Source organism: Hyposmocoma kahamanoa, unplaced genomic scaffold (assembly GCF_003589595.1).
Source record: "Hyposmocoma kahamanoa isolate Upper Pololo Valley unplaced genomic scaffold, ASM358959v1 160, whole genome shotgun sequence".
Lineage (NCBI taxonomy): Eukaryota > Metazoa > Arthropoda > Insecta > Lepidoptera > Cosmopterigidae > Hyposmocoma > Hyposmocoma kahamanoa.
Window position 1 is genome coordinate 3,460,793 of NW_020653575.1, and position 21,030 is coordinate 3,481,822.

At 38.0% G+C, this 21,030-nt stretch overlaps 1 protein-coding gene across 2 annotated transcripts in view; it reads left to right on the forward strand.

Moving 5' to 3' along the window:
- LOC113225427 (eukaryotic translation initiation factor 3 subunit A) overlaps nt 1-19,401 on the forward strand; it is a 31,224-nt gene extending 11,823 nt beyond the window's left edge. Inside the window, exons 7-23 of one of the 2 annotated variants that reach the window (XM_026457736.1) lie at nt 1,281-1,447; nt 2,037-2,174; nt 4,248-4,452; nt 4,648-4,747; nt 5,886-6,115; nt 6,857-7,049; nt 8,195-8,429; nt 10,213-10,415; nt 10,922-11,073; nt 11,161-11,444; nt 12,797-13,061; nt 14,727-14,840; nt 16,286-16,367; nt 16,544-16,594; nt 16,628-16,782; nt 17,334-17,449; nt 18,583-19,401. In XM_026457736.1, coding sequence (XP_026313521.1) covers nt 1,281-1,447; nt 2,037-2,174; nt 4,248-4,452; nt 4,648-4,747; nt 5,886-6,115; nt 6,857-7,049; nt 8,195-8,429; nt 10,213-10,415; nt 10,922-11,073; nt 11,161-11,444; nt 12,797-13,061; nt 14,727-14,840; nt 16,286-16,367; nt 16,544-16,594; nt 16,628-16,782; nt 17,334-17,449; nt 18,583-18,629 — 2,737 coding nt within the window. In that variant the 3' untranslated portion in view covers nt 18,630-19,401. Of the gene's footprint in view, nt 1-1,280; nt 1,448-2,036; nt 2,175-4,247; nt 4,453-4,647; nt 4,748-5,885; nt 6,116-6,856; nt 7,050-8,194; nt 8,430-10,212; nt 10,416-10,921; nt 11,074-11,160; nt 11,445-12,796; nt 13,062-14,726; nt 14,841-16,285; nt 16,368-16,543; nt 16,783-17,333; nt 17,450-18,582 lie in introns of both variants that reach the window. The other variant, XM_026457735.1, reaches the window with a different exon arrangement.
- The last annotated feature ends 1,629 nt before the right edge of the window (nt 19,402-21,030 follow it).

Consider the following 21,030-nt stretch of genomic DNA (forward strand, 5'->3'; position numbering starts at 1 on the left):
TCCGTAGAACAAATGAAGACTAAAGCGGAGTGTCGCGCTCTGTATACGATTTTAGCGCCTTACAAGTGCGGACACTTTTTAGCGCGGACGTCATTATAATTGTAAGTCAATGCATTGCAAATATTATTTTTTATTATTTCAATATTCACTTCAAGTTGATTTTCAAGTTAAAAGCTTAGTTTTAGCATACAATCGGTCCCTAATGAGAAGGTATCAATGTAAAATCGATGTTTTAACAAATTGACTGGAGATAACATTTAAAAATGACAGTTTATTTCTTTTTTCTTTTCAAAGTGTCAGGAGCCTTCTTGTAAACATAGCAATATCCTTTATATTTGAACATAAAAGTAAAGTGTGGTAACTCTATACATACGTAGCATATTTTTTTTGTAATACCAAGTTGTGCGCCTGTTGGTAAGTGACACGCCTATCCATGACAGTTGCAGTGCCACTCAGAGCTCTTAGAGGCATTGCCACTGTGCCCGCCAACGTGAGACATAAGTTAACAAGTCCTATGTGCCTGTAATTTCACCAGCACCCTTCCAAACCCGTAGGCAGTAATGCTCACATTACTGCTTGGCGGTAGAAATAAGTAAGTGGCAGTACTTCCTTACAGGAACTCTTTCTTAAGGAGCTATACTGCTACTAAAGTACAACATGAAACATACTACGTGTCTGCGCGGCGGTTGTGCGTACATGCAAACCGCGCCGCTACGTTTTTATGGGATTACCATACCTGCCTTGTTATTCTTTGGCCTTGAGTCCTTTCATTATAAGATTCCGTGTCAGTATTCTTTTTATTTGATCTAATAAATTTACAAATTACAGTCATGCCCATTTGCACAGACGCAAACTAGACTTAATTCAAGTTCTTTGCATCTGTCTCTTAGGCTACTCATAAGAAAAGGTCAAAAGGTTTTATTCTAGTTTACAGCGGTCAAATTTCGACAGCTACTTGTAAATTGACACATACAAATGCACGCCGATTTTGGGATTATACTGCCTGCGAAAAAAGGCACAACTAGGCGTACTTTAATCAGCAGTTGTGCCTTTTTTCATTCTGAGGGATTTTTTATACTGCGTATAGTCTGCGAGACTTCTGCTAATTTGTTAACATTATGGTACATTGTGTTTTTCTTAATAAAGGAAGAGACAGACGCACTGATTTTACATCAATTTTGTGGTTTACGTGAATCGATACAATTACTTTCATTCTTAACACGATCGTTTTTAGTATGGGAGCTGTTTTACATAATTATTGGTATTGTTCTGTTCACCAGAATGGCCTGCCGCGTCCTTGTGGCAGTTCTGTCGGTGCCCTTACCGTCTCTGCATCCCGAATTCGATCGCTTCGTGGAGACCGACAAGAGCCCCGTGGAGAAGGCCCAACGGCTCGCCGTTCTGCTCGGGCTGGCCCAACCCCCTACTAGAGCCAACTTGTTGAAGGGTAATCTCATTTTATACATCATAGATTCAATGAAACTTGACATAAGTTTTAATTAATTTACTTCATGCGACATGGATTAATACATTTGGGGATTGCAGTGTCCTACTCTTGAGCAAAGCCTCCAGGCTTCCAACACTCCCAACTTTCTCTACTTAAATAACTAATTAAAAGAATTTAAAAATATATATATATTTCCGCATTTACAAGGTTTATGTATATAAAGGCTTCCTTCAGTCATATTGTTTTTCAATCTCTTATGTTGGTACATTTGAACCCTTGTGTGAATTTATTTCAGAGAACACTTGTATGATGAAGCTGTATGGTACATTATGTTGTCCTAGTAATTTACTAATTAAGATTCAAAAGTATAACAGTAGATTAGATAGTTATAGATCACAGTGATATAGGAAGAAGAAATAATTACAATATAGATGTTAACAACACGTGTGTTCATTGATATTAGACATTGCATTGATTTTTTCATATAGATGACAAACCTTACCATCTGACTAGATATAAAATAAAATGTCTATAAATTATTTCAAGTGATTTTATATTGCTATTATCGAGACAATGCTTTTTCCCCCAGATGTGGTGCGTCTGAATGTAGTAGGCTTGGCATCGCCGCAGCTGCAGCAGCTGTACGCATGGCTGGAGGTGGAGTTCGATCCGCTCACCATCTGCCACAATGTACAGAGCGTCGTCAAAGCACTCAACGATGATCCTAGTAAGTACAAGATTCTTTCTTTTTCTCCGTCAGTTGTTCCGCTTGTCAACTTTGAAATTATTTTGTATATATCGCACCCTTAGTAATATAAGGGCACAATCCAAAAAAAGTAGATTTTTGGGAAATTTGGGAATTGATAGGGACTTAAATAATAAATGGGATCAAACTTATATAGCTCCATATTTCTGTTATATTTTTTGTACTATATGGGTCTAATTTGAAAGTGTTTTTTTAACTTGCTTGAAACTTATGGAATTTATTTATATTATTTTTTTTTATTGCTATTTATAATACATTTATCAAAGAACAAATCTGCCAAATTTCATATTTATAACTTAAATAATAAGCATGTTATTTGAAAAAATAGGTGTAATGTAGGAATCCAGAATCTATACGCGATTTCCCAAAAATCTACTTTTTTTGGATTGTGCCCTTATATTACTAAGGGTGCGATATGTAATCTCAGTATAGACTACTAAAAAAACCAACCACAAAACTTAGTGGAATTATATATATTTACTAAGTTTTATTGAAATTGGTTACCGGAAAACGTGCGAAACCGGATTCGTCCCCTAGTTTGCCACCCTTTGAGGTGTAATATTTATTCAAACTGGACCAAGGAGGTACCCTCTTCTATCTAATTAAAAAAAACCTTCAAAACCGTTTTACAAAAGCCGGAGATATCGCGTAACATGCATACAAAAAAAAATACAGTCGAATTAAAAACCTCCTCTCTCTTCCCATAAAATTAAATGTTTCTTTTAGGAGCTGAATTGATCAGCAAATTATATATTCATTTATATGAACAAGACACGCTTGACTAAAAAATGTGTTATGACAAAATATATAGTTATTAATACAAAGATCGAGCACAAAGAAAAATTCCTTCGATCCTCAGCTGTGAACCAGTGATCTCGCTATACCAGGACAGTCCAGCTAGATCGAAGGAATTATTCTCTGTGTTCGCGTTTTATATTAACAATTATTACTAACTAGTGGAGTATATTTATATAACACCAAGTGCCGGGACGAACAAGTTGTGCACCGGATGGTAAACACGCCTGTCCATAACAGTTCTCTCACTCAACTCAGAGCTTTAAATTGCAAAGATTTGAGGGGCACTACCGTTGCGCCCGTCATCCTAAGTTAGCATAAGTTGACGAGTCCCATGTGCCTGTAATTTCACCACCACCTTTACCCTTCCAAACCGGAACACAGTAACGCTGACATTACTGCTTGGCGGCAGAAATAGGTAAGGTGGTAGTGCTACTCAGGACGAACTCCTTCACAAGGAGCTCTACTTCTACTAAAAGTAATTTTACAAAAAAGAGTTTCCCTGTATCTCCTGTGGTTTCGGATTTCTCTATACGATATAAAATTCACGCTGTATTAGCAGCTATAGTTTGTCTTTTTTGAAGATGGAGCAAAATGACAGTTCATTGCGTACAATGTGTTGCCAGCTTGCGAGCAGCTAGTGATTGCAGTCGATAAATATACTATCGACTGAATATTGGTCACGCTTATGGACTAAATAGCCGAACTTGTTTCATTTGAATCGTTAATTTTTGTAAGCTCATACATACATACACTGTCTTTAGAACTATGAATAGTACAAAGAGGAGACGTATTTTAATAAGTCAATATAGATAATCAAATCCAGATATTCGTGTTAAAATGTATATGAATGAAAATTGATCTCGATACTACTACTAGGCCATCTGTCCAAATAAAAATAAAGAAATCAATAATGCAATTAGTAATTATTAGAACATCCTAACATTCACAATTTAGTCATTTTTGGCAAAATTTTATCTTTCACAATCCATCGATAAAATTATTGACAACAACTACATAACTATTTAAACTTTTATGAAAACTGGTAACCCTACAAATGCCAATTTACTCCGTCTTCAAAAAAAACAGGCTATAGCATGTTATTATAATAGAATTTGTTAGTACTCTCAGTCTTAGAAGATGTGAAACTCTCTAAGCCCACCAACAATCTTGTCCGAACTGCAGCAGCTTGGTAATCTTATTGTCTTACAAATTCTTATTGTCATAATTTCCTTACAGATTCTCTCCTAGCCCAATACACTGTCGCCCTAACGGACGTAGCACTAGTCCGTCTCATTCGACAAACGGCTCAATGCTACGCCTGCATCCAATTTTCTCGACTGCTGGAGCTAGCAGGCACTGATGACTTGTTCCATTTGGAACGCCTGCTTGTCGATTGCGTGCGACATAACGATATGCAGATACGGGTCGATCATGCTAACAAGTACGTATCGCAATCTCTCTTTACTTTCTGCTCGCCTAGTACATTCAAGATCCATTTTGACCTTGAATGTACCGATTTTATATAATTAATATGAATCTTTAAATCTCTTTCAATTTCTGTTGACCTGGTATCTCGGGCGAGAAAGTTGTTGAAAGGTTGCGTTTAATGTTCATTTAACATTGTTGTTTTGTTCAGGTGTGTGCACTTCGGTGTAGAAGCTGGTGGGGGCGAGTGGTGCTCGACTGCTGATGAGGCGTGTGGAGGAGCCATCCTGCAGGCCACTCCGGCTGAGCAGGTACTGTCGTTTCCCCAGGATCTACATTATATGTTATTGTATTAAGAGCACCACATGAGCTACATTGCGACGACATCGCGACAATAGACACCCAAAATCATAATAACGTTTTTGCACATTAAAACTAGTACTGTCACTAAACCAAAACGCCAATTTTCGGGAAATGGCTAGTGGCGATATTGTTTTGAGCGTGCAATATCAATCCGCGAACGGGCTAATGAAGGAAAACGTGACGGTTCATAGCCGGAAAACGTGTGAACTCTCCAACCCACATATATACATATAATTTATAAGGATATTATCACCCATTGAATATAATCAATAAGAGGTATAACATAAGAGGTATAACAACAAATTGAAATGCATAATTTCAATGTGTATAATTAACCTTCAGTATAACAAACATTAGATATAATGATTAGGTAAAATAATGAACTAATGGTATAAGTATTACCAGTATAATGGTATTAAATAATATAACACATTTTTTCGTTTTACAAATAATTGTAGCGCCTAAGTGAATAAATTAGCAAATACACCTCTAAGAGAAACATGACGATTATTTATTTATTATTGCATGTGTTATATACTCCCGGACACATAATTTGAGCCAAACATGTTTGTCGTAAAGGGCTAGAATACAAAAATAGTGTTATTATCGAAGAAAAAGTTTTCCACTGTTTTACAAATCCAAATTCCGCACACGAGGACTTATGGAAAAGACGTTTATTATACTAGTTTCAAAATTGCATAATAGTTTTTGATCAATCGAACATTATTTAAGCTTAGGGCACTTAATACTGAAAATGCGTGGTGGCTCGAATTATGTGTCTGGAAGTGTATTTTTAAACCAAAAATATCATTTCTCATCGAAATACTAAATTATTTCGATGTAAATATATGAACATAAATAATTAATAAATCAACTTTATCCGTTGAGCGTTATATCGACCAAGAATATGTCATTTATTGTACAGTTATATCTTACGAACCGCACCCGTGACAAACAATTAAGCAACAATTTTAACTATGTAGCTTGACATGTAATGTATGGGGCTGTGGCGTACACAAAAAGATCTCATTTCAAAGCCACAGCCGAGAATAAGACTTTAGGACTTAGGATGTTTTTATTATCCAGGTTCGCGGGCAGCTGGTGCGCGCCGCCGAGGTGCTGACGCGCGCCGTCCAGACGCTGTACCCTCAGCGGCGACGGGCGGAGAGGGAACGTGCTCGGGCCGTCATGGTACAGCACTACCACGAGAACAAGCACGCCGAGCACCATCGCGTCCTACAGAGGCACAAGATCATCGAGGAGAGGAAGGAGTACATTGAGCGGCTAAATACCGTCCGAGAGGAGGAGGAATTGAGGTCAGTGGCGGCTATGGGTCACGAAGGGAAAGTAAATATAGCTTCATGGAGACATTTTATTTTTTAAATTTAGTAATACTGTTTTCAAAGACTTAAATTCATAATTCATTTGTGAAAATACAGGTTGCATAGAAGTTGACTGAGATATTTCACTGTGTCCAGCCAAACGTCAGACATACAAACATATTGAAAGTATTTTGTACACTTATTCATGCACTTCAACAGGATAACATATCATTCAGATTTATTGTGAAATAACTCCATTAGTTTTGTTACGATTATTAATACAAAGACCGAACACAGAAAAAATTTCTTTCGACTCGGTGGGACTTCAACTCACGACTCAACTCACGACCATGCTGCACCGTAGCTATTGTTCTTACCAACTGAGCCACAGGTCAAGTTACCGAGTTGTCGAAATTCTCCTGTTTTTTTTGTTATAGATCTTTGTATTGACTTTCGGCATTCGTCGCCGCTAGTGATGTCACTAGCGGCGACGAATGCCGAAAGTGAGAGATTTTGAAAAACCTCACCGCAGCCGGTTCCTTTACAGGTGCCTCAACTAACAGGTGTAACATGTTTAATAAGTTGCTGGCCTCATCTGGGGATCCAACCGATCAAATGTAAAATAGAAGCAATCCTGCATTTTTATGACATCGATCGAAACGATCAATTATAGGATAGTAGCATAGAACCTTAATTATTATTGTTTTCTTGGGTAATGTAGTTGATACTTTACAGGCGTCAAGAGGAGCAACTTCGCGTGGCGGCAGCGGCTGAAGCGCGTCGACAAGAACAAGAGCGCGAGGAACGCGAGAAGCGACGCCACGCCTCAGAGATGCAAGCCATGAGAGAGCGACATCTAAGAGAGAGAATGGCGCTGATCTCACAGACGCAACATGGAAAGAAGGTCCTGCAGAAGCTTGATGAAGAGGTGAGTCCAATGTACTAAATGCCAGAACAAAATTAACAAAACGGTAACCTATCACAAACTCGATTTTTTTTTCCGAAATAACGTTTGTTCGAATTATCATTAAACCGAAAACCGAATTATAACGAAACCGTTGTTCTTTCAAGATACGTTTATCAGAAAGACACGATTAGGTCCGGTTAGGTTAGGTTAAGTTAGGTTTAAAAGAAAAAACATTTTTCTCTCAAAATTAGTTTCGAGGTTATGAAAATTCGAGCAAACGTTTTTCTGGGAAATGTCATTTCGGACTACTGATAGGTAACCTAACAAAAGTAACTGAAGCAAAACATTAACTGGCCACGCATTTACGCCGCGGAAGACAATAGTGCCACTTCAGTTGAGATTTAGATAACAAATTTGACTTCAACTAAACAAAAATGGCGAGTTAAGTAAAACGAACTTTGCCTAATTTCAAGCAAGAAATTAAATTAAACTGTTGAATTTAGTAAAGTAAGTCGGTAAAAATTGAAACTTGTAAGATGTGTGTGTGGCCCTCATCCTGAGATATAAGTTGACAAGTCCCATGTGCCTGTAACTTTAACAGCACCTTTACCCTTCCAAACCAGAACGCTCGTATTACTGCTTGGCTGCAGTAATAGGTAAGGTGGCAGTACTTCCTCGTACGAACTCTTTCAGAAAGAGCTCTACTGCTACTAATAATTTAATAAGCGGTAAGAATTGAAAAGGTTGTAAACCCTAATGAGCCGTGACCAGGTTCACGGCAATAAAATAGGATACTTCGATCCGCAGAGAATTTATTCGTAATTAAATAGAAAGGGGAAAAAAGAGGCTGTAACAAAAAAAGGTATATATAAAAACAGGTACAACGCTGCAAAACACTCCCTACTTAAATACTGAACGTGAGACAGAACCCCGAAAGGGCCGAGTTATACAGTATTACAGATTGGTATTAAAACTGGCAAAAGAATAAAAATTAGACGCAATTAAAAATTAGAGCAGTACTGTTCGCTGCTGCGATCGAGCGATGGAACGAAACAAAATCAGAATGGCGACGCAAAGGTATTAAAGAACGATTCATAATTTAAAAACAAGTGCCCAGGAAGGCGATAAAAAGGTGGGATATTCAAAGTCTGTGTTTTTTTTAACAGGATCTAAAGAAAATGGACGCCGAAGCAATCGCGCAACGCGAGGCCGAAGAACTGATGAAGGAACGTCGCGAGCTTCAAGCGAGACTCAAATCACAAGAGAAGAAGGTCGACTATTTCGAAAGAGCTAAGCGCCTGGAGGAAATACCATTGTTGCAAAAGAGTTTAGAGGAGAAACAGGTTCAGGATAAGGCGTTTTGGGAAGCGCAGGAGAAGGAGCGTATAGCGCAACTCATTGGTGAGTTTCCTTATTAGTTTTATACGTTACACGTATTTTTCAGTGCCAAAAATTTCAATGTTGTTATTGGTACAAAGATCAAACAAACGCAAAAAAAATTCCTTGTATCTGGCTGGATTTGAACCAGCACCTGTTTGCCAGACCGGGGCTTAACGGGTTTGATGCGTTTATATTATTATTGAGTGTTATCACCAAACTAGTGGAGTATTTTCACATAACTAAATTAATATAATGGTAAAGTACGATTTGGGGCTATTCAAGGCTAAAGTGAATAAGCATTTTTAGGCAAATGCGTCCCATCGTTGGACACATCGTCGCTTGACATCACGTGAGATTGTGGCCAAGCGTGTGTCTATTATATATAAAAAAAAACGAGATTCAATTAAATAAATATTGCAATAATGTTGATAAATATAATAGTTATAGACATTTACAAATTAGTCGAAAACAGTGATACTTGTCAGTGACATCAAAACCTGTATGGTTGGTATCAAAGATATACATACGAATGTGAAGTATACATACTAATGATGATTGTATTAAAAATGTATATGGACCAATTAATATGTCTGGTGTTAATTCAGATATACAAAAAACTAATAAGATTAATTCATGTTCATGTGAAGTTGTTGAGTAATAAAAATTTTAATTTAAGGGGCAATTTATCGCTTCTATAATAAGATTGCTGTTGATATAAAAAATTTGCAAAGAAAAATTTTTATACGAGGTTTAAAACTATAATCAAACATAAACTTTATACTGAAGATGCATTATTTATATATGGCGATTAACACACTGCACCACGCCCCGCGACGGAGCGCGGAGCTGCGTTTTTTAACGTTGTACTGAAATACCTCAGTTTGTATGGAAAACACGCGCCGTCCAACACACTGACAACGCTTCTCCGGCGCGCGCGGTTTTACCGCGGCCGAACCGCAGGGTATGGCACACTGCGCTCCGCACTACCGCGCAGATTTTTAAGCTTAAGGACGTGTTCAGTTTTCTACAATGGATCTCGACATCGATAAATCTATATTTGGTATTGAAAATCGACCAGCAATTTGGAACATGACTTATAAAGAGTACAGTGAATGCGTCCAAAAATTGCTTGCGTTTATTCCAGTAATTGTCGTTAGGATTTTCCCTAACAAATAATCAAACAATTTGTAGTTGTTGACATGTGTGTAGTTGAAAATTTATCTTCATATTTTCTTATATCTTTGTAATGAAGTTGAACTGATCTATTTATCGATCTGGTTCGTAAAAAGGGATATATATAATATAACAAAAACCAAATACACAGTATAACTGCAGCATCCTGAATGAGTTCTGTATTATTAACCATTCTTGTGAAAGAAGGATCTCGGGTACATGTACAAACTACGAAGTGAATACTTCAAGTGGCGCGGGGCCGCTGGACCGCTTCCCCCGCGCAGATTAAACCGCGTGTTGACGCATATCTGCGTCTCCGCAACCGCGCGCGTGATTCCGCGTCCCGCGCACCGTCGCGTGGCGCGGTGCAGTGTGTTAATCGCCTATGTGGTTAATACAGCTTTTGCTTACTTGGATTACAATAATTCATGGCAGTAACCCGTTTAGCTCTTGCAGGTTGTCTGGATCTATGATATTTGATATAAATATATTGTTAATGATAAATGTGTACAAATATTTACAGAGAGCAATCCCTAGAGTTTCTTATTACGTTTCTAAGGGGAAGCTGCCTAGTGAATGAGTAGTAGATTTTAATCAAAGATTGTAATAAACACTTACGTCGTTTCAACAGAGGCGCGTTCCCGTGACGTAGCCACCTCAGCCCGTCTAGCACGGATGCATGCGCATCGCGACGAGTTCATCGCTCGTCTTTGTACTGAGCGCAGTGCCGCCTACCAGCAACGACTGCAAGCCTTTAATGAGAAACTTGCTGCCGAGCGAGAGAAGAGATTGGCAGAGCGGCGTAAGCAACGCGTTGAAAGGAGACGACAGGAGGTAATTATTTTCACTTTTACTCGTAGAATTTCACTATAGTCTAATGTAAATAATTCGCAAATAAGGCAGCGTTTGATAAGATGTTAACAACTGAACTAAAAGAGGGATAAAAAATAGACAAGAAACATAACTATGGGATACTTAGGGCGCCTTCAAATTAGACGTTGGAATTGACGAATTGAAGCACTGCCATTCCAAGAGTCTTGCTGCTTTTCAATCAGTCTTGCATAAAACTTCTCTCGTCCTGTTGCATCTCATTAAACCGTCGGGTTCGGGTTCGGGTGTTCTGGGTTGTACCTTGGAGTAAACTTCGTTGATCACGAGTCATGAGACCAGGTAATTAGAAGTAATTGTCTTGTGCGTTAACATTCATATCGCAAATTCGTTACTTGTATCAGTAAAACAAGAGCAGTTTTGCATAACAATCGAAAAGATAGATATATAGATAGATAGTTTTACCTTTTATTTGCATGTAACATAAATATCTAATTTGGTTTTGTGTAAAGCATCTGCAGTGGCTGGCCGAGAAACGTCGCGCAGAAGAACGCGCAGCGGAAGACGCGAAGCGCCAGAAAGAGGAAGAAGAACGCAAAGCACGTGAGGATCGAGAAAGGCAAAAAGCCGAAGAGATCGCTGCGCTCAAGGAACGCAAGGAAAAGTTAGTAACAACAGTGTTAATGGAAAACATTTCATTTTAGATCAACTTATACCCTATTTGATTATAACCATAACATTACTTTCACAGAGAACACCTGGAAATGTTAGCTCGTGTAGAAGCTAAATCACGAGCCAAAGAGCAAGAAGTCTTACGTCGTTTGGAAGAACAAAAGACCGCCACGAGCGGAGGCAGTAGCAGCACCTGGCGGCGCGATAACCCTAAAGGTGAAGAAAGCGCCTGGCGTGCCAAAGGAGGGGAACCACATGAAGGGAAAGAACCAAGGGAACCTAAGGAGGGAAGGGAACCTAGGGAGGCCCGAGAAACTAGGGAGCCGCCAGCTAAGGATCCTGAATCGAAACCATGGAGACCAAGTGAGCTATTAGTTTATTGACAGTCATAAAAACAAAAGCTTTACCTATGACAAATAATTATAATCATTGTTTCACTAAGTTGCGAACAACAGCCCGTTCATCAGTACCAAGTTCACTAAGTTTCATTAGTAATTACTAATTGTACCAGTTATTCTTAGTTAGTCTTAACTTCAGTACGGTATTGTGTTTTCAAAGCAATTTTTATTATCCATACCACGAGTTTAGTATCCAATGTTACATGTCGTCACTTAAATTATGATACTTGTTATGTAAATATGACTGAACAAATCACTCCACCTAGAGCACCCAAACCAAAAACAATATGCCACTGGCGTCTCTAAGATTGGTTGCACCGGAAATCAAACTCGGGAATACTTCATCTTGCGCCATCAGTTCAGGTCCTCAAATGATAGAGAATAATTTTATCTCTGAATCTGGTAATTTGTTCCATTGACAAAAGAAGAATGGTGAAAGCTGACCCAAAATCTACGAAGTGCCATTCATGGACTTTGCTAGTATAATTTTACGTTTTAGTTTATGTCTAGTTATTAATATATCTTTGTATATTTTTAGAAGTCGAGAATAAAGAAATTGCTAAACAATGTATTTTAGAACAGATGTAAGAACACAACGCAATTGATTCAGTTCGACCACAGATTAGGTAACGTTCTTGTATGTACGTTTCATTTTAAGCATGATTGAATGTTTACCTACCTAAAGTATTGGTTATTTTATAGTACACACATAAAACAATAAGGCTATTAAATACCTAATCAAATATTATCAGTTAAACAATAATAACATAAAGCAAAAAAAACAACGCACTGTCAAAAATGTTTAGACAATATTTAAATGAGAGACACGAAAGTTAGCATATGTCAATGTCACTTTTAGATTGAGAACAGTGTGACCATTTGTAGCAGATTTCTGCCATTTGGGCAGATTTAATTTTTATTCATTTTCATTGCGACTGAACATGTTAACGTTGCATTAAATGTGGCAGAGTTTGGCAGATTTAGGAACGTTCAGCAAGTTCTTTATTATTTTTAGGAACAAACTGAAAATTTGTTTTTTTTTTGTTACTACGAATAATCATCTGTCAACAATGTTATAAACATAACTTATATCAAGTTTATAATCCCCAGCGTCTACAGGCTGTACTCAATTAGCTTTTTTGATGCTTTGATAATGAATCATAAGTGTTGATAAGTCTGTTCAATGCACGTTGTCAAAAACACTGGGTCACAAAATACACTGGATGTCGCCATCCTTCTTTGTCAAGTAATGTGATGATAATGAGAAAAATTACTAATAGTATTGAGTTCTTTTAAAATTTATGTATTCGTCTTTAGCTCGTCACCGGGACGAACGCGCGCCGCGCTCCCCTGATCGGCGAGGCCCACCTAGAGATGAGAGAGGTCCCCCCAGAGAAGAACGTGGCCCGCCTAGAGAGGAGAGAAGCCTGCCGTCCAGGGAGGAAAGGGGTTCGGCAAGGGAGGAGAGAGGCCCGCCATCAAGAGAGGAGCGAGGCCCATCGTCGAGGGAGGAGCGGGGTCCACCACTAAGGGACGAGAGGGGACCACCACCGAGAGAAGATCGTTCGTCCAGGGATGACAGGTTAGTAAATATATATATTTATTTATTTATATATATTATAAGTAGTGTAGTTTATATAAATAATTAATAATTCTAATTTGTTCTAAGTACTAGCCATTGTTTTGTTTTTGTTACTGTTAAAATGTTTTCGACTCATTGACCTACCAATAAATGGACGTCGGGTTCGCACTTAAAAGTGTCCGCATCTATAGCGCGTTAAAATCACATACAGAGCGTCAATCGCGCAACAGTCTTCATTTGTTCGACTGTCAGCGCGGTTGTCAATCATCATACAGTACCATATAATAATAAGTTGTAAAAATTACTGCAGTATAGTGTAAAAACAGGGTTTTGTATCATATTTACACTAAACAAATATATTGTGTTATCATAGTTCTCATTAAAAAATATTATTTTGTACAGTTTTATAGTATTTAATTTATATATAAATGAATCGTAAATATAAATTACAAAAGCACACAAAATAATCAAATAGCTAACTGTCCTTTTTCTACACATTGCATTCGCAAAAGGTTGAAAGAGACCCATTGTGTTTACGGCTTGGGATTACCTATTAGAAATAAGAAAATACATTTGCCCGAAATAACGTTAACTCGAATTTTCATAATGTCAAATGTATTTTTTTAGGAAGATTACAAAATAAAACTAATTTTGTCTTTGTGAAAAGCATTGAAATTACACGAAAGCGTAACGGTTTTATTATAAATCGGTTTTCGGAATTACGGATATTTGAGTTTACGTAATATTTGTATGTATGTATCTGCCCAACTCTTTATTATTTCTTTAAGTGAATTTGTACAAAATTCGACATAATAATATATATAAGAATTAATTCATATTTACGAGATAGGCTACTCCAATAATTGTAATGTTCAAGTATTTTTCAGTCGAAACTAAATATGGCGCATTTTGTTAAGTTTCCAGTAGAAGCTAAATGTGGTATTTTTGTGCCCTGAAATTGTTGTAAGCAAAATTAGGCAGTACTGCAATGACGTTACAACTTAAATTAAATGTTTTAGTTTTTTGTATTTCGTTAGATGTTGACTGAAGGAGTTTGTATCCAGGTCATACAATAAAAAAAAAGAGAAAAGCGAGAGTACGCCACTAATTAAGTTATTTGTAAACACGAAATTTATTTTATTTATAACATTATTATTATTCACATTGACAAATTAATTTGTTTAGGAAACATACATGACGGGACTTGACACTTGGCACTTTATAAAAAATGAAATTATTGCTTATTGAACAGAGCAATGCTTATAACTTAAAATTATAAGCACACAACTTATGTTAAAAAGCAAACTGTTTAAACGCCCGCCTCTACACCTAAATATAGTTGCGTATTTTTGTTGCCTTACTTTTATAACCAGATAACATTGTGAGAAAAATGGATGATGATAATCTCCATGTCGTGAAACACATTGAAAAAGAAGTATCGCACATAGTATTCAAATACAAATAAAAAATCACCGTTTTTGGGTATCGATATGGTTATAGTTTCCCTGCATTGCGGTATTAAATTTGTAAAATCATGGCAGCATTTCTTACAAAACAATTTTATCTAATATCACTTTTGACAACATAACCACCACATTTTTACTTGCCAAGTTTGGAATTTTTGAGTGCCAGTGTACAATACTAGTATATTTATTGTTTTTACAGACGTGAACGTGACGAGCGTCCCCGTGAAGAACGTCTACGCGAAGACCGTCCGAGAGACGAAGGAGGTTGGCGATCAGCTGCTCGCGATCCCCCACGCGATCCAGACCGTGACAGGTAAACTTTGTCTACTGAGATCTCTAACCGGTTTGCAAAAAATTTTTAGAAATAAATAAATGTCAATAATCACAGCTATATATTGTTTGACGACAGTGCCCAGTGCCAGATGAGAAGATTTTGGATCCGATTCTCGCTAGGACCAATTTTGAAAACGAATTTTTGCTCTGCTCTGATGATTGATAGTGATTGGAATAAATCTGTATGAGTTATATTCTACTTTTGAACTTAAGCAAAGATAGTCACCTCGCACGTAAATTCAGCGTCATAGCTTTAGATCGTGACTTCTCCGGAAGTATTAGTTAGGTCTTCCCACGTTTGTGTGCGTCCATGTTGCCAGCCTAGTGCGGTTGCGACGACGGGCGCGAAGTGGTTACCTATCAGAAGTCCGAAACGACATTTTTCAGAAGTAACGTTTGCTCCAGTTTTCATAATCTCGAAAGTAATTTTGAGAGGTAAATGTTTTTTCTTTTAAACCTAACTTATTTAAACCTAATCGTGTCTTTGCGATAAACATCCAACATATCGACTGTGACCTGGCAGAATGAAGAAAAAAATGTATTGCGTCATTTATATAGCATATGATTTATTAAATAAAATACATAGTTTTTATTTATTACACATACACTACGTATTTGTATTTAATAAGCGAGATGCTATATAAATGACGCGTACAATTTTTTTCTTCATCATGTAAAGTCAAAATTGAGATAGTACCGGTTGCTAGTTCACAGTCGATATTCTGAAAGAACAACGATTTCGTTATAATTCGATTTCGAACAAATGTTATTTCGGAAAAAAGAAATTCGAGTTTGTGATAAGTTACCGCGCGAAGTCTCAAACATATGAAATCGCCGTTTAAGTCTTTAGTGCAGTGAGCACAACTGGCCCGAGCGAGATAGCGCGCGTAGTTTTCAAACGTTCCTATCCGCGCGTTATGGCTGCACTACGAGCCTAGTCAACAAGCGATGGTAATCGCGAATGAGATCGGTTGGCGGGGGTATCAAATCAGTTCAGTTTTGTCGCTCGCATGACGCAAACTTGCGAAAGTTTGTATCTTCTCTGGTGATTTTAGGTGTTATTTTATTCAAGATGTAGTCAAACGTTGACACGAGCATTCAGGTGTACTCAATGAATTTTGTAGGGTACAATTTCAATTCTTCATACAAATTGGAAAAAAAAAATCATCATTTATTTCTCTGTTTTTATTTATTTCGTGCACACCTTCTCTCCCAGACTTTACTAGATAGTCAGGATCGGACTATCTAGTAAAAATACCAAATCCTCGTCCATGATTGGTAACACCTGAAACACGTCACACGCCCCCGTCGTCGCACCCGCCACAGACCCTGATCACCGAGTATTCACTGTGACCTGCACACTAACACTGCTCTCGGCACTTTTTAGGGCACCAGGCATATATAATACGATGTTGTTATTTGCAGAGCACGTTACGGCGGTCGATCCAGTGGCCCGGAAAGCGGCAGCTGGCGTAGAGGCCCTGCAGACCCACCACCCGCGCCTTCTGTAAGTCGAATTGACTGAAATTGCAATTTATACTACAATATTAATATCTTTTCTTAGTCAGCAATACTGTGCAAAGGCGACTACTCCCTTCTCTCTTTCAGTTTCCTCCGCCATGTAAGAAGTGGCGCTATAGGTCCACACAATTGTTATATAGATAATATAATACACTTTGACAGGAACGTTCTGGAGCATGGCGTTCTAAAGATGGCCCACCGCGCGATGATCGTGACCGCGACGGTCCGCGTCGCGACGACCGCGGCGACCGCGACGGTCCGCGCGGAGACCGCGACGGACCGCGCGGAGACCGCTTCCGCGACGCTCCGCGCGAACCCTACCGCGGGCGCGACAGCGACAGACGTGACGACAGAGACCGCTTTAGGAGGGATGATCGTGATGTATCTAGGAGGGAAGATCGGTATGATGTATTGATTTCTGTATCTCCTAACTATTTATTTCATTTGTGACAAAAGTAATGAATAATCTTCAGATTGCCCATATCTTCCCGCCATCGAAGCAACTGTGAGATAACTCGCAGTTACTTTCATTGTAAGCGCCATATACAGGATATTTCGTTTCATAAAAGGATACTTAATAGACAGTTATAGGCCTTAACAACAAAATAAAAAACAAAAAAATAAATTTATTCGCCTGAGTACGTGTTTACTGGTAGAAACCAATATCACATCATCAGAACGTTGGCCAACACTTCTATAATGCGCTCTTCCGACGGAAGTGTACTTGAGCGCCCACAAACCTGCTACTTACCCTATAATTCGGGTAAAGAGCCTTCAATTCGACATTTTGTCAAACTACTAAATATCTTTCATAAATAAGGCTTGATTTTTGAGCAAGTGGAATTAATAATCTCCGAGTCTTCACCAGGAGACAGATATTAAGAGACAAGTGTTGTAATGTATACTTGTAATTTTGTTTAATGATATTAACAGTTAACATTTATTGTTACAGTGACGGTCCTCGCCGCGACGATCGAGATGGTCCACGTCGCGATGACCGCGACGGTCCGCGCCGCGACGATCGCGATCGCGAACGTCGACCACCGCCGCCGCGTCGCGAAGAAAAACGTAAATTTACTTAACATCTAATCACACCTCACAGATTTTCAGATGTCGGAATTGTATGGTAGACGATCCCCCAAAAAGTTATCATTCATGGACGAGGAAAGGCTTTATTTTGTTTATTAAGACAAGCAGCCCAACTCCGTCTGTTCGGTGCGTCAATTCCTAAACGTCGCTCAAAGCATGGGGTTGTCACATTTATTATTTTATCTGTGTAGTATTCTCGTGCTATATTGTATTCTATGGTTATGAAATCTATATCGCTCTCGCGCAAGTCACACCCTATTGTGCTAGCCTTACAGGAAGTCTATCGCGAAATACGATACTACGTGACTGAGTCCGCAACGAAGCTCATATGTACTACATATGTCAGTTTAACGATGAAAGTAATGTCAAAATTCGATACGAAAGCTGTCGTTTGACGTTTCGGAGTAAGAACTTATGTCAAATCACGATCTCTACGCCTTTCGTGGTAGCCTCCGGTCCGATACGAAGCTAAAGTGATGATCGTTGCTTCGTATTTCGTGGTAGACCTGTTTTTAAATACCGGACGAACGCTTCAATTCTATAATTAATGGCGAGTGCGAACCATGATGTGCAATTTGGTGGCACCGCGAGATAATAATAATAATAAATATAAATTAACTTGAAGTAACCACAACTTAAGAACCAGCCTATACTGAAATTATTTCATTAGTTACAATGGATAATTCATTAACATTTTTGTCTTATTCTTTGACCGTCTTGGTGTTCCAGCAGTATACTTGGAATACATGGGGAGTTCGAAAAAATAAAGACTTTTTAAATTGATTCTTGCTCGTAATGACATCTATAATCATATCCTACGGTTTTTATTAAAATCTATATTAAAAATTGATTTCGATAGTACGTCAACAACGTACGTAAAAATAAGAATAAAGAAGCGATTAACGTAATTTGTAATCATTAGAACGTCATTCACAATTCAGACGTTTTTAGTAGAATTTTACTTTTCACAAGCTATCGATAAACTCTCTAATAAGAAAACTCGATAATAAGTACGTGACTATTTAAAATTTTATGAAAATTGGCAAACTTGCAAATGTGATTTGACTCAATCTTTAAAAAAGACAGACTATAAATTTTTTTTTTTGTTGCAGCTCGCGATCCCGACGGTGACGACTGGCAACCTGTCACAAGACGTTAACTGCTTCACTAATACTACTAACTCTAGAATAGTGCTGGCTCATACGTCCACATGTATCCTAACATTTAGAATTCTCGTTTGTATGACCAAGTGTTTTTGCTGTCTGTACAGCCTTTGATATTTTTGTAAAATCATTGTTATATCGATGATTCTAGGTGCATTTCAATTGTTGCAGATTCCTTAAATTCATTAAGGGTGACTGATTTTGATCTTAACGTATTCACGAAATTGACCATATGTGTGCAGATATTTTTGGTTAGTGTGACTGAATACTTTTTGACGTTTACTGTAGAATTTACATTTGCAAATATGTTGTGTAATATAAATAAGGTTGGAAAGTCAGGCAGTGGTCTCAAAACTACCTGATCATTTACTCCACCACCACATGTGCTATCTAATGTTGAGGTGTGTTACAAACTTCATTTAATATTAAAAAATGACCTAAGTTGTCGGTCCTTCGTGTCATGTTTACGTAAAGATATGTACAAAGTGAACCAAGAATAGCTTCTTTGAAAAAATTAAAATCAGATTGAGTAGTACAACACTAGTAGGGGGATATAATATTTTGCATTACAACGTGAAAACGAACAGTATTAAGAAATAAATTTACGTAAATTCTGTTTGTAACGCGCTCGTAGATTTGGTATGATAAATAAGTCTCAAAAATCTCAAGAAGCCGTGGTAGCCTAATGGGTTGACCTACTGCCTCTCCAGCAGAAGGTCGTAGGTTCGAATCTGGGCTCGCATCTCTTGAGTTTCTCGGGATTTATGTGCGAAATTTTAATTTGAAATTTATCATGAGCTTTTCGGTGAAGGAAAACATCCTGATGAAACCTGCACGTCGAAGAAGGTTAACAACACTCGGAAAACGTGGGAAGTCCCCATCCCGCATTGGACCAGAGTGGCGGACTATGGCCTAAACCATCGTCTGAAAGGAGATCCGTGCCCAGCAGTGGGACATATAAATGGGTTGATGATGATGATGATGAAATAAGTCTCAAATTCAGAAACCATTTTACTTAGACAATCGTTTTTAATAATAAAAATTACTGAAGTGCACATCAAGCAGTCAAGCGGTTGATAGGATCTGGTCACTGGTGATAGTATCATCATAGTATAATAAAAAAATATGGCAACTCCGTACAAACGTAGCAGAGCGACTTGTATGTGTGCGCGCCCACTGCGTGCCGTATACGGACGCACACATTCGCATAATCTCGCGATGCACTAGTGTTATATAGCGTTATGACGCTAGTCGTCACATGTGCCTTTCATTATTATAAAACGTTTTAAAGGAGTTATCATACTGGTGTTATTATTCTATGGTATGGTCATCCAAGATGCTGATGATTATTGAAGCGCGGTGAGAAAAACACAATTCTACAGGTCGTTACGAAGCCCATATTTTGAATTGAGTTGCAACCTGTGTGTATATGATAAATATTCAATTGTAACATTACACGTACAAATGTGTGGAAAAAATACAACGTAGATTACTACGCTTTGGTTGGGAATCAACTTTCGACCTAGTAGTTTATTAAAACAGGAAAGCTTGAGTCAATCGATACGCACTTGAAACGCAGGCACACTGCAAACGAAGTTTTAGTAGCATGCAAAATTAAGCTAAGAAAATACTGTAGAGTGCTGCCACTCGACGTCAGTTTTTCGTTTAAACAGTAGCCAATGCATTATATTATCTGTTATTGTAATAATGACAACACTACAGACAACTGCGGGGGTGATGAGAGGCAGACGGGCGACAAAGTTTACTTACCAGACCGTTTGAACATAGTTTTGCAAACTAGAACCAACCCACAAAATGTCACTTTCGAGATAATTAGATTTTTGTAAAAACAGTGTGAAGAAATAAATAGGTAAGTTGTTTGATACAAATAACGTGAGTTATGTGTAGCATTGAGAATGATATAGGGAAACTATTATATTACATAGCAATAAATAGAAAACTTTATGTATCTTTTTATTTCGTTAACGAGAACCATGTTCTAGTTTTCATAATGAAAACGATAAAGATCTACAGTACTTCAGTACATGTGACATGGATTCATTTAAAAAAAAACATATGAAGTAGCATGGTTCTTTTTAGCTATTAAAAAGTTACTTTTTTAGGGGTTGGTACCCTGAAGGAATTTTATTTTCTCCGTTTTGGCTTGGTATATTGCCAGGATCTTTTGTGCGAGGGTAAAGAACACGTCGGTTGTTCTACCTAAATACATAACTCAATTTCACTCGAGGTATGGGTTGGTTCTTGTTTGCATAACTATGTCCGTTTGATAGTTAGCCCATATAGTTCAGTTAGTTCGCTCAGTTCGCGATGTGACAATTTTAGGAAAATATCCCGCGGGTACATGAGCTAACTTAGTTTTGCTTCGCTCGCTGTATG